This window comes from Babylonia areolata, chromosome 15 (assembly GCF_041734735.1).
Source record: "Babylonia areolata isolate BAREFJ2019XMU chromosome 15, ASM4173473v1, whole genome shotgun sequence".
NCBI lineage: Eukaryota > Metazoa > Mollusca > Gastropoda > Neogastropoda > Buccinidae > Babylonia > Babylonia areolata.
Genome location: NC_134890.1, coordinates 7463031 through 7477205, shown reverse-complemented (window position 1 = coordinate 7477205; position 14175 = coordinate 7463031). Strand labels below are relative to the sequence as shown.

At 44.1% G+C, this 14175-nt stretch overlaps 1 protein-coding gene across 2 annotated transcripts in view; it reads right to left on the bottom strand.

Moving 5' to 3' along the window:
* Positions 1-445: 445 nt before the first annotated feature.
* Positions 446-14175, bottom strand: part of LOC143290157 (UPAR/Ly6 domain-containing protein qvr-like) — a 237226-nt gene continuing 223496 nt past the window's right edge. For both annotated transcript variants that reach the window (XM_076599461.1, XM_076599463.1), the window contains exons 3-4: positions 1981-2136; positions 446-718 (exon numbers count right to left, since the gene is read on the bottom strand). In XM_076599461.1, coding sequence (XP_076455576.1) covers positions 483-718; positions 1981-2136 — 392 coding nt within the window. In that variant the 3' untranslated portion in view covers positions 446-482. The remainder of the gene's footprint in view (positions 719-1980; positions 2137-14175) is intronic.

The window sequence follows — 14175 nt, the reverse complement described above, 5'->3', positions numbered from 1 at the left end:
CTATCCCACTCCTCCTCCTACCCCACTTCTTCTCCCGCTCCTCCTCTCACTCCTCCTCCTACCCCGCTCCTCCTCCTACCCCACTTCTTCTCCCGCTCCTCCTCTCACTCCTCCTCCTACCCCGCTCCTCCTCCTACCCCACTCCTCCTCCTACCCCACTCCTCCTCCCACTCCTCCTCCTACCCCACTTCTTCTCCCGCTCCTCCTCTCACTCCTCCTCCTACCCCGCTCCTCCTCCTACCCCACTCCTCCTCCTACCCCACTCCTCCTCCTACCCCACTCCTCCTCCTACCCCACTCCTCCTCCTACCCCACTCTTCCTATCCCGCTCCTCCTCCTATCCCGCTCCTCCTCCTATCCCACTCCTCTTCCTACCCCACTCCTCCTCCTAACCCACTCCTCTTCCTACCCCACTCCTCCTCCTACCCCACTTCTTCTTCCGCTCCTCTTCCAAGCCCACTTCCTTCTCCTCTCGAACTCCAGTCACAAGATCCCCACCAGGGAAAGCCCGCCGCGGAAAGTCCCGACAAGCGCCAGGCCGAAGGTGACGTAAATAGGAAATGACGTCTGCGCGGACAGGGAAGGGGCGGAGTTGCAGAGCTCGCCCTCACAGAAGCACAGATGTCCCTCGTCACTGCCAGACTCTGTCATACACACCAGGTAGATCTTCAGGTTCAGCTGCATGTTGCTGGAGCACGTGCGCGTCGTCTGGAGAGCGCCTGGAACAACCATTATAAAGGTGATGATGAAGATGATGATAAACACAACAATAAAAAAAATATATCAATAATATACTAACAACAACAACGACGATAACAAGAAGAAAAACAACAAGAACAATAATAATAATGATGATGATAACAGTAACAACTGAGGCTGTAACACAAGACATTGCCGTATGCCCGACTGCATGCTCAAATGTGACCAGCTTCTACAAAATGATAGATAAATCGATTTTTGACGATATAAAGATGTATACACCATTGGAAAGAAGACAACTTTAAAGACCTTTCCAACGATGTATAAAACATTTTCCTAGGTTAACAAAAAATGTAGAAGTTATGGTAGTTCCAAGTGTGTTAGTACCGCGGCAGCCATTTTGAGAAAAACAGCTTTAAAGTTTTGCAACTGACTCTTGAGAATTTTCCCTAGTAATGGGGGTTTGTTTTAGCTGTGTGCCTGTGAAAGTTAGGCAGGTTATCAAACTAGAGTCTGTAAATACTTTGGGCAATGATATTCACACTTGATGATGTAATTTTGAATGGTTGTTTTGGGGTGTAAAGGTTTTTTTTTCCTCTTGATCTCTCAACAAACAAAGTATCTTTTGTTATCATTACTTGTACATCAAAATTAGAATAATGCACATCTAAATTTTGATTTTGTCAAAAAATGAAATAAACCTGTGATTTTTTTTAATTTGTTTTATCTTTTGTAGTGTGCCAGTGTAGGTGGGTGCGCAGGGGTTCGCTGAGTGTGGCCCATTGTTGTTCATTCTTTCTTTCAGTGATCTGCCCTCTAAGTATCTTCCATTTCCACTTTATTATGTTTTTTATGTATTTACCTACATGTTTATTTTTAGTTTTTCTTTTTCTTTTATGTTAATGTATTCTATTAAGATACTGAATAGATATTAATGTAAAACATGCTGTTTTTCGGGATAATTACTCTGCAATATCGGCACGTAGGAGCGGAAATTAACTAAATTTTCAAATTTATAGTTTGAATTCGGCAAATGAAAATTTACACTTTGATTTCGGCAAAAACAGCAAGCTATGTTGTAATTTAGAAGTTGAACCATGCGCTTGTGCAAAAAAGTCGATTCACCCCATACGGACCCTCAGCACGTGGGAGACGGTCACAGATAACTGGATACATGCGTGTACTCATGCATCGAAAAGTTGAGGAATACGAAAACCAAAATGGTCTGGTAATGTAGCTAAGTTAGTTAAGTCCAGTGACAGGACCGCTGACGTCCCATTACCTGACGGGAGCTGCACGACCCACTTGGCGCAGTAGTCGTTGAGGGAGCACTGCACGGCGTCCAGCTGGGGGTGGGAGGTGTTGAAGGGGTCCCCGCAGTAGTTGTCCACGTGGTGCGTGTTGGTTTTGCAGTGGTAGCAGCTGTACGAGTCACTGGCTGTGTGCACACAGGCAAACGCGCACGCGCACACACGCACACACACACGCACACACACACACACGCATAAACCCACGCATACACACACACGCAAGAACAAACAAACACACACACACACACACACACACACACACACACACACACACACTAAAATATCAGGTTGGGTTTGAAATCTTTCTGAAGCAAAGTGAGAGAGAAAGAGAGAGAAACAAAATTTAATACTTTTACTTTTTATGAGGTGCTATCTCAAGATACTAAACATCAGGTGTATTGATCATATCACCAATGAACAAGTGCACATATCATCAAGCAGCATTCAGCCATTAACAGAAAGTGAAGTTCTGCAAACATCAGTTTATAAAGAAACGAAAACTATGTTAGCATGGTCATGTAACCACAGCCTTACTAACACAATCCTCCGGGGAACTGCTGAGGGAGGAAGAAGACAAAAGGGAAGACAGAAAAAGCAACGATGGACTGACAACAGTGAAAAATGGACGGGAAGACCATTTGCCGAGACCCAGGCTTCGACACAAAACCGATGGAGGTGGGGGAATCGTGTGAGCAGTTCGCCTCGTCGCCCAAGTGGCTCTTCGAAGAGTTAAGAGAAGAATATTTCGTGAAATAAAGGGGTGTACACACACACACACACACACACACACACACACACACACACCCCTCCCATCAGCATGAAAACAGGTAGATCCAAGGGGCGCAACAGCCAACTGGTTAAAGCGTCTGACTTTCAGTCTGAGGGCCCTGGGGTTTGAATCCCGATCACAGCGCCTAGTGGGTGAAGGGTGGACATCTTTCCGCTCACCCAGATCCCCCAGCTGAACCCCGAAACCCCTTCGTGTATATGCATATGCAGAACATCCGATGCCCCGTGATTCATATCAGCGTTCGGTTGGTTAATGTAAACAAGAAATACTCATCATGCGCAGCTCAGATGGGTTATGCGTTGGATTTATGATCCAGTGTTCATCAATAATCGGGGTTCGAAGCCCCGTTTCGGCATGGTGTTGTTCCCCTGGGAAAGGCACTTTACTCCGATTTGGCGGAAGGTTGAAAGGGCGAAAGGGGAGGCTTGGGCCCCACCTTGCTATGCCCAGCGCTGGACACTGTGGACATAAATCCATTGCCTCCATGACAGAAAAAGGCTATGGGACCCTTAACACAATGCCGCAACAACAGCAGAACTGTACAAACCCAAGTAGAATTCACTGAAAACCTAACGATGCTTTTTTCGGTCTATAACCTGCCACACAGACAGACGGACAACCCAGTAACACACTATTCCATTGTTACCTCAGTATATGTGGTATATTAAAAAAAGTAAACCAACTACGCTGACGTCAGCAGATGGTATTTGGTTATGTCACATTGAGGGATATTCAATAATTCAGATTCAGGTTTTGAATGTGAATACATATACAGTAATTGTAATATAACAGGGACTGACGTAATGCAACTGTGGAAATATCTGGTTAATCAGGTGCGGTCGGGGGTCGGGGTGGGGGGCGGAGGATACAATCTGGATAAACATATCAATAGTAAGAACATTGTTATGATATGAACTCTCAATATTTCTATACGCTTGCGAATCCTGGACCCTCACTGCAGAACTCCAGAGAAGAATCCAGGCCCTGGAAATGAGATGCTTCCGCAAGATCCTGAACATTACATACAAAGACCACATCACAAATGAGGAAGTGAAAAGAAGAGTCCAAAACGCCATTGGCCCATTCAAAGACCTGCTAACCACAGTGAAGGAACGCAAGCTCCGCTGGTATGGACACGTCACACGATCAGACGGCCTAGCCAAGACCATCCTGCAGGGTACCGTACAAGGAAGGAGGAAGAGAGGCAGACAGAGAAAGCGGTGGGAGGACAACATCAAAGAGTGGACGGGCCTGCCATTTGCCACAACTCAAAGGGCCGCTGAGGACCGAGGCAGGTGGCGCGAGCTGACCAGGCAGTCATCCATGGTGCCCCAACGACCCACCCACGGGTCAAGGGATAGATGAGATGAGATGAGAGCTGAGAGAGAGAGAGAGAGAGTGTGTGTGTGTGTGTGTGTGTGTGTGTGTGTGTGTGTGTGCGTGCGTGCGTGCGTGCGTGCCCGCCTGCCCGCCTTCCTGCCCTCGCGTTCATGCGCTAGTATGTTTGCATATGTTTTCTCAAGAACACTGAACCCACACTGTACATGCATCGTTTAACAATAATTACAGGTACCCCATACATCACGTATACCTCCTTCTTACTAAGAAAAGGAACTCCTCCAAAGACCAGTCATCATTACACTCACCAGACAAGGAAACTTCCCAAGGCATAAGGACCGTTCCGGTCTGCATGAAAATAACCCTCTGCTGCCAACCAACAAGAAATCAATTGGTCAATATTAATTAATATCCCCACACACCCCTTGTCCACTCTACCTCCGGTATATCCATCTTTCTTCTTTCACCCTTTCCCTTCCAACGCGGTCGAATCCCTCGAATCACTTCTCACTTCTCGCAGAGAATGCATTTACTGCCGCGGAGCAAAATCGTTTCTCACAGGTAGCAAACTGGAGCACCATTTTTGTTGTTGTTGCTGTTTCTCATGCGTTTGTATATGACACACATTTTGTAATAAATCAAAACTGCATAATTATACGATGCAATGTACGTACTTATGTAACAAACAAGGCCAGTTATGGACCGTTCTCTTAGCCTCAAAGCCAGTCATGGACCGTTCTTGTTGCCAGAAAGCCAGTAAAACAAAGCCGGTTACGAACCGTTCTCAGTGCCACAAAGCCAGTTATGAACCGTTCTCAGTGCCACAAAGCCAGTTATGAACCGTTCTTAGTGCCACAAAGCCAGTTATGAACCGTTCTCAGTGCCACAAAGCTAGTTATGAACCGTTCTCAGTGCCACAAAGCCAGTTATGAACCGTTCTCAGTGCCACAAAGCTAGTTATGAACCGTTCTCAGTGCCACAAAGCCAGTTATGAACCGTTCTTAGTGCCTCAAAGCCAGTCATGAACCGTTCTTAGTGCCACAAAGCCAGTCATAAACCGTTCTCAGTGCCTCAAAGCCAGTTATGAACCGTTCTTAGTGCCACAAAGCCAGTCATTAACTTCTTAGTGCCTCAAAGCCAGTCATGAACCGTTCTCGGTGCCACAAAGCCAGTCATGATCTGTTCTTAGTGCCTCAAAGCCAGTTATGAACCGTTCTCAGTGCCACAATGCCAGTCATTAACTGTTCTTAGTGCCTCAAAGCCAGTTATGAACGGTTTATGCTGCCACAAAATCAGTTATGAACTGTTCTTAGTGCCTCAAAGCCAGTTATGAACGGTTTATCCTGCCACAAAATCATTTATGAACCGTTCTTAGTGCCTCAAAGCCAGTCATGAACCGTTCTCAGTGCCTCAAAGCCAGTCATTAACTGTTCTTAGTGCCTCAAAGCCAGTCATGAACTGTTCTCAGTGCCTCAAAGCCAGTCATGAACTGTCCTTAGTGCCTCAAAGCCAGTTATAAACCGTTCTTAGTGCCACAAAGCCAATAATGAACAGTTACCAGAGCTTTAAAGCCAGTCATCAACCGTTCTTAAAGCCTAAAAAGCCAGTCATCAACCGTTCTTAAAGCATCAAAGCCAGTGAAGAACAGTTTACAAGACCCGAAAGCCAGTTATGAATCGTTCTCAAAACCTCAAGGCCAGTCATGAATCGTTCTCAAACCCTAAAGGACAGTTATGATTCGTTCTCAAAACCTCAAGGCCAATTATAAACCGTTCTCAAGCCTTAAGTCCAGTAATGAGCTGTTCTCAAAACCACATGTGCAATTATGAACCGCTCTAAAACCACAAGGCCAATCACGAATCGCTCTAAAACCACAAGGCCAATTATGAACCGCTCTAAAACCAAAAGGACAGTCATGAACCTTTCTGAAAACATGAGGCCAGTTATGAACCGTTCTAAAAGCCCCAAAGCCAGTTACGAACCGTTCTTAGTGCCACAAAGCCAACTATGAACCATTCTTAAAACCTCAAGGCCAGTGATGAACCGCTCGTAAAGCTTTATTTCTTTATTTATTTCCAGAAGAATGTCTGCGGTAATCGAGGTGTTTGCATTTCAAATTATGAATTATTAATATATATATATATATATATATATATGTGTGTGTGTGTGTGTGTGTGTGTGTGTGTGTGTGTGAAGAACCAGAACTAGAACAAGAATAAAACGGACAAGAAGAAGAAGGGCAGCAGCAACAACAACAACAACAACGACGACGAAGACGATGACAACGATGATGATGACGACGACAACAATGACAACAAAAACACCACCACCAAAAGAAGATGAATAAGAAGAACAAGAACTAAACACCACAAGTCCACAGATGTGGGTGGCGTGTTTAAAACGGAAAGAACAAAATTCGTATCGGCATTACTCTTACTGTCTGTGGTGGAAAACTTCATTACGGCTTCAGCCTGGAACTGGACTCTGCACAGACGTCTTAGGAGTTTAAAATCGATAGAAGTGATTGATGATGAAGAGGAGGCGGCGGGGAGAGTGAAAGGACGGGTGGAGATTAGAGAGGGAACGGGAGGGAAGGAGAAGGTGTGGGTACCCGGGTGGGTTGCTAGAAAAGAAAAGTGGGGGTGGGGTGTTGTTCGGCGTTAAGATTTATCGCTTAACTCCGGGTCACAAGTCATAATGATGTTGTTGGTGGTGGCGCTGCTGGAAAGGGAGAGGGGAAGAGGAAAGGGAAAGTAAAGAGGAAGGAAGGGCGAGAGAAACAGGAGAGAAAGAGAGTGATTTATATGACAAACATGAACAGAGATAGAGACAGACAAAGTAAGAGAGACAGAAAAAATTCCCCTCTTTGTGAAAGACAAGACAGTTAAAATCGTCTCTCCCAAGCTTTCTCGGGAAACTACTTTTTTGATATGCAAAAACAAACCAAGGCACAAAACTATCATTTGCAGATATTCTAAAAACTTTGAAAAAGATGCTTTCCTTTTCGATTTACTGAATTCCCCATTATCCCAAACCCATCAGTTCACTGATCCGGAGAAAGTTATAGACATTTGGAGGCGCTCTTTTAATGATATACACAAGCAACATGCACCCTTAAAAAACAAAAGAGTAAAGCACCACCCAAGCTTCAGATAACAGCGGAAAAGAAATCACACACCGTAAACGTGACCCTCCAAACGCTGAAAACCATGATGGTTTTTATAGACAGAAAAGACTTCGTATTTGATAAAAGCAACTCTTAATCTATTTGGACTGCCATTAACAAATTAACAAAGAATATTCCAAATAGCAACTGAATACGAAAGAAATTTCTTCAAACATAATAAATGATAACTTCTTAGACATAGCAGAATAACTGATAACAGCTCTTTTAATGATTTTGCCAACCAGTTCATCCAGGTCTCTTGTATCAGACTGCTTTGAAGGACAGCAGGGTTGCATAGACCTCTGGTATTGATAGGAAAGGAATGGATACTCTGGAATCAATAATTTTGGATGAACAAAAATTGTTTAAATGTCTTAAGTCGTTCTCTTTCCATATTGATGTCATTTGTCATCTATTATGGCCGGACGTCAGACCAGTGCGTGATCAGCTAACCTTGCATTAAACTCCCCACTAACAAATCAAATGGGTCCGTGGGTAACGATTGATTAAGTCCGGAATACAGTGATCAAGGCATATATGTCGAGTAAAATTTTATGTTTTGAAAAGAACTAAAACCCAGAAGGGGTGTGGGAAAAAACAAATATACGAGGCATTATCTTTGTCTTGGAACATACATTTAGGGGAACTGATCTCACAGACTCTCTAATTAATTCTAGATGTTGAGATGAAGAACTCGGTAAAACTATTAAGAGAAGGCAGCGAAGTAATCCCGGGTTCTAAGGTTGTTCGCTAAGATAGCTAATAATCATAATGTGTTGTTGGTGGTGCGTTCTAAAGGGAGGAGAGAAAGGGAAAAAAGGACGGAGGCGGAAACAGCGAAAGTAAAGTTTGATTTATTGACAAACTAATGAACGGGTTGAATCACAAGTTACAACGCCCTTGTGTAAGACAAGACAGTTATCGTCCTCCCAAGTTTCAGGACTACTTTGTGTATGCAACACCACCAACTATATTGCAGATATTCAAAAGAAAAATGCTTCCTTCATATGATTCCCGATTACCCCACCACGTTCCGATGGAGTTATGCATACGTTAAGAATACACAGACATGCCCCTAAACAAGGTCAAAGCACCCCACCCACTCCACACCCGAAAAAAAAGAGTAACTGACCTAAAGCGAAAAACAAATGGTTTATACGAAAAGACTTGTTGATAAAAGAACTTGAGTCTAATGTCCCATAACGAAAAAAAAGAATGACCGAAACAGCAAAATACAAAAAATTTCTATACAATCATAATAATGTCAAACTTTTGACAAGAGAAAATAGATAAAAGTTTTATGATTTGCCAACCATCATCCAGCTGTTCTGGGTTCTAATGCTTTGAAGGACGCAGGGCGCAAGATCCCGGGTATTGAAATGGATGGTACTCTGGAATGAACTATTTGTGATACAAAATTGTTTTGTCTTGTCGTTTTTTCCTATGTGTTTGTTTGCGAGTCAGGTGCTTTGTGGTGATTAGTCCTTGCATTATTTCTGTTTGGGTGATGATAAGTCGGAATACAGAAAGGAAAGTCGGTACTTGACTCTTTAAAATGACACCAGTGGTTCTATTTACTCACACTTTTCCATGTAGAGAATTTTAGAGTGCGCCTGACAGACGCTCATACTTATGTTTGAAACGTCTAACACTTATCCGCTAGGGAGCGTAGTCTGTTCACGACTATATAATTATGGTAGTTTCACGGGTGCTGTGATTAACTAGGCTCTGATGGAAATGTGACGGGTCGCAAAGCCACTGTCAGGTTGACTTTGCAATTCTGAAGGTACGGGTTCGAATCCGGTACGGCACCTGGTGGGAGCGGGACTTTCATCTCCCAACAGTGGCTGGCAGTGTGGCTGTCCTGTGTATAAGACTGTGGCACAAGAACAAAGTGGACGTTAATGATCCGTAGGAGGGTTGGGCAGGCATGGTCACTGGACGTCTGTCATACTGTTTGTTCCAATGTACCTTTTATTTACCTGTGTGCTAGCTGAATCAGTAGAATAAGCAGCCTTGACTCGGAGTTCCTCACATTGCAAATGGAGAGAGGTACCAGCTTTATTCTTGTTTAATCACAGAAAACTGATCTGTCGTTGGAGAAAGGTGATGCCGAGTTCTGTTCCTCTGAACCTGAGCGGACAGTCTGCCGCGGTTTGAGGACAGGGGAGGAGCTCGGCACATACCTTGCTGAGTGTCCGAAATTCTTCAGTGTCTGAAGGGGAGGGGACGTAAATATTCATAGGTTCGTGGAGTAAAAAGAAGCCCTTTTCTTACCGCTCAAAACACTCAGTGTTGTCTTCGTCGTGGTTCAGGACTATGTTAGAGGAACTATTCTGCCCGTAATTTAAAGATTAGGTACATTCTTCTGATTTCCCTTTTCTGAAACAAAATCGTCCCCTGAAGAAATAGGCGTTTCTTCCTTCTTATCTGTGATACCGCAACACACTCTAGGCTATTGTCGACTTGAGAATTCTGTGGACGTGCGAATACTAAGTTCGTTGTAAGCCACTTCTCTTTGTGTTCTTTGTCTCGCAGCACAGGCATTATTTAGCCATCTGGAGGCAAGCGATCAGTGGCCATGGGCAGTGGATCCCATCGCGTGGTGGGCCGATTCTGTCAGCTCCTTCCGCATCACCACAGCTCCACGTCTTGAGACATAAGAACCAGTTTAAAAGCTAGACACCTTTAGGAGTGTACGTTTGGTTATCCTTCTTTGGACCCCCAACAATACAACAAAAATTGTTTTTCGGTGACATGCATACTTGTCAGCAGCATTCAACGCCAAGAGCCACAGTCTACCTCCACGAGCAGCCACACAGCGAAGTCCAGTATCATGAAGTCCATTCACAGAAAGTCCATTGACGGGAAGTCAGTTAACAGAAAATCCATTTACAGTCACAGGAAGTAAACTCATAGAAAGTCCATTTACAGTCACAGGAAGTAAACTCATAGAAAGTCCATTTGCAGTCACAGGAAGTAAACTCATAGAAAGTCCATTTGCAGTCACAGGAAGTAAACTCATAGAAAGTCCATTTCCAGTCACAGGAAGTAAACTCATAGAAATTCCATTTACAGTCACAGGAAGTAAACTCATGGAAATTCCATTTGCAGTCACAGGAAGTAAACTCATAGAAAGTCCATTTACAGTCACAGGAAGTAAACTCATAGAAAGTCCATTTACAGTCACAGGAAGTAAACTCATAGAAAATCCATTTACAGTCATAGGAAGTAAACTCATAGAAAGTCCATTTACAGTCACAGGAAGTAAACTCATAGAAAGTCCATTTACAGTCACAGGAAGTAAACTCATAGAAAGTCCATTTGTAGTCACAGGAAGTAAACTCATAGAAAATCCATTTACAGTCACAGGAAGTAAACTCATAGAAATTCCATTTGCAGTCACAGGAAGTAAACTCATAGAAAGTCCATTTACAGTCACAGGAAGTAAACTCATAGAAAGTCCATTTACAGTCACAGGAAGTAAACTCATAGAAAGTCCATTTACAGTCACAGGAAGTAAACTCATAGAAAGTCCACTCGGGTCAGCACGTGGCGGATCGGATCCGAAAGAAGACAAGTTCACACGTCACTTGCCCGGAAGTCGACACGATCAGATGTCACGTACCCCGTGTAGCGCCTGGAAATGACCACAAGCACGTTTTGACTCCTATGGTTTCGGACCAAAAACATTTCCCTGGGAGTTAGTACAGGACCAGGCCTTTTCTTCTAATTCTTTCGATAAATAAACCCCGTGTCAAAAAGTAACTGCATCCCCTGTATTCCCATTGTAATATCTTTATCGCAACATTCCATCTCGTGCCCCCAGAAGACTCCAAAGGAGTTATTTCGAGCCCAGCACTACTGATCTAAAATGACTTCCCATGGAAATAATTTGGGCTAACCACTATTATGCACCCTTGGAGTTCGTGTGGGGTTAATCTGGTATATTAACTGTCTAAAGTCGAAATATCAGCCCACACTGATTGATTATAGAGTGTTTTTGGAATTTGGACTGGAGTGTCTTGTGGGCTGACTACAAAATGAACTCCACTCTTTTTTTTCTTCACCAGTTATATTCTAAGTTGTGCTTTCCGATTAATTTTGACATTTTAAATCTGAGGGCGTGGAGACATTTCATGGCCAGTGTTGACAACAGTTTTCCTGGGCTGACTGGAGTCACTTCAAGTCTTTCCCAGAACGACTCCATGGAGATACCTTGGGGGTAGGGTCTTTGTGGGGCAGTACACTGACAGAACGACTCCATGGAGATACCTTGGGGGTAGGGTCTTTGTGGGGCAGTACACTGACAGAACGACTCCATGGAGATACCTTGGGGGTAGGGTCTTTGTGGGGCAGTACACTGACAGAACGACTCCATGGAGATACCTTGGGGGTGGGGTCTTTGTGGGGCAGTACACTGACAGAACGACTCCATGGAGATACCTTGGGGGTGGGGTCTTTGTGGGGCAGTACACTGACAGAACGACTCCATGGAGATACCTTGAGGGTAGGGTCTTTGTGGGGCAGTACACTGACAGAACGACTCCATGGAGATAACGTGGGGGTGGGGTCTTTGTGGGGGGGGGGGGGGTAGGGTCTTTGTGGGGCAGTACACTGACAGAACGACTCCATGGAGATACCTTGGGGGTAGGGTCTTTGTGGGGCAGTACACTGACAGTGGAAGCGTGTGACCTACGTTCCGTGAACTCCGACAACGTGTGGTTTACACTGGGCTGGTGCCGTCTTCTTCCCATTTTCGGAGGGCTCTGACAATGAACGAGAATGTGATGCAACGTGTTTTTTGTTTATCTGTCTATCTGTCTGTCTGTCTGTCTCTCTCTCTCTCTCTGCGTCTCTCTCTCTCCCCATCGTCTCTTATCCCGCTCTCTTTCCTTCGTTGTTGTTGTAAATGTTGTTCTTCTTCCTGCTCCTGCGTCCGTTGTGTTGAAATCCGTTGTGACTAAAGAGCAGTACAGCACAACACAACACACAACGTCACTGAACAGCAACTCAACTCAACGCAACAAACTACAACACAGCAGGCCTTCTTGAGTTCTGCTCTGGGTGCCAGTTCTTCGGAAGAGAGAACTGGAGTAAATACACCATGCAGGGTCCTTGAGCGGAACTCACTTAGCGCACGTGCCAGTAACAGAAAAAGAAAGAAAGAAGAAGGAAAGAAAGAAAGCAAACAGAACACAACTATCGGAATATCGGAACGCGGAATCAAAGGGTTTTTGTTTGTTTGTTTGTTTGTTGTTGTTGTTGTTGTTTTTGTTTTTTCGAACAAGAAAAAATAAAAACAAGCAACCCCAATCAACAAAACATGAAAAAATATGACAGTGAAAATAAAGAAGTAAATTAAAATAAAGCAAAAACCAGCACTGAAATATTTAGGTGCATTGATTTCAACAAACAGATAATACTTTAAAGAACAAAATGTTGGCACCAGGTTACGGCGACACGCTCTCCCAGGACAAAAACGAAATAAACGTTGACAGTTTTGTCGTGAGGATAAAAACTGTAGCAATCAGAAATACAAAGCCAGCAATGAATAATTCAGCAACCCCCGTCCTCCCTCTCGTACCAGCCTTCGTTCACTGTTGCTGACGTCAACGAATATCGACGTCAACTCGTCTCTGGGGTCATTACCATCGTCACCCCCAACACATTTTTTTCAATCCAACCTTAAATGTCTCCCTAGCTTTAGGATTCACACACACACACACACACACACACACATGAAAATAAGATAAACAACAACAAGAAACAAACGTTATACACAACTTAATTCGCTCTTATAACGTAATTATTCTTACGTTTTTCATCAATAAAAAAAAGGAGAAAATCAGAATAATTTCATTGCAAAGTTAACGTCTTTTTCGATTGTCTCCCATTGCTGACCTGTCAGGATGGGGTAAAGAGACAGAGGGGTAGGGGTGACGTGAGAACAGAAAGGCAGAGAAATGAGAGATACGGACACAGAGAATGTGGGGCCCAGTGGGAGGAAAATGACAGGACAGAGAGACTGAAAGAGAGGGGTTAAGGTCGGAGAGAGAAAGAGACAGAGACAGAGGGAAAGACAGAGAGAGGTCGGGAGACAGAGAGCCGGGGATGAGAGAAGAGAGAGAAAGAGTGGGGGTGGGGGAGAAGGGAGCATTCCACTGATTGACAAGGCAAAGCTTTTCTTCCGATTGTTTTACTTCCATTGTGTGCGAAGTGGGATGGGGCAGGGAAGGAGCAGAGAGGGAGAGGGGGAGGGTGTTGGAGAGAAATGGAAGATCACAGGATCACGCATGCACGCGTATATATATATATATATATATATATATATGTGTGTGTGTGTGTGTGTGTGTGTGTGTGTGTGTCTTTACAGACGAAGAGGGAAAAGGAATGAAAGGGGGTGAAGAGGACATGGAGGGTGGATTGGGTGGGAAGGTCCGAGAGGTAGAGGGAGACACAGGAAGAGGAGGGAACAGGAGGAAATAGATAATGAGAAATATAGATATACATAAAATACATACAGGGAAGAGAATTACCGAAACATAAAAATGGTAAAGAAAGAAAAAGAGCTGTATATATATCCATTTAGATCCCAAAGGACATCAAATGTTCCCCGTATACCTAAACTGTCCATGAATATTTACTCTTTTGTATTTTCATTTTCTCTCTCTTCCTTTTTTCATAGTCCAGCTCATCCCTTTCTTTCTCATCTTATCAGGTCATAAAAAAGAAATAAGAGAAAGATTTTTTTGTTGCTTTGTGTGTGTGTGTGTGTGTGTGTGTATGCGCGCGCGCGCGCGCATGTTGGTGTATCCGTGTCTGTGCATGCGTGTGTGCGTGCGTGCGTGCGTGCGTGCGTGTGTGTGTGTG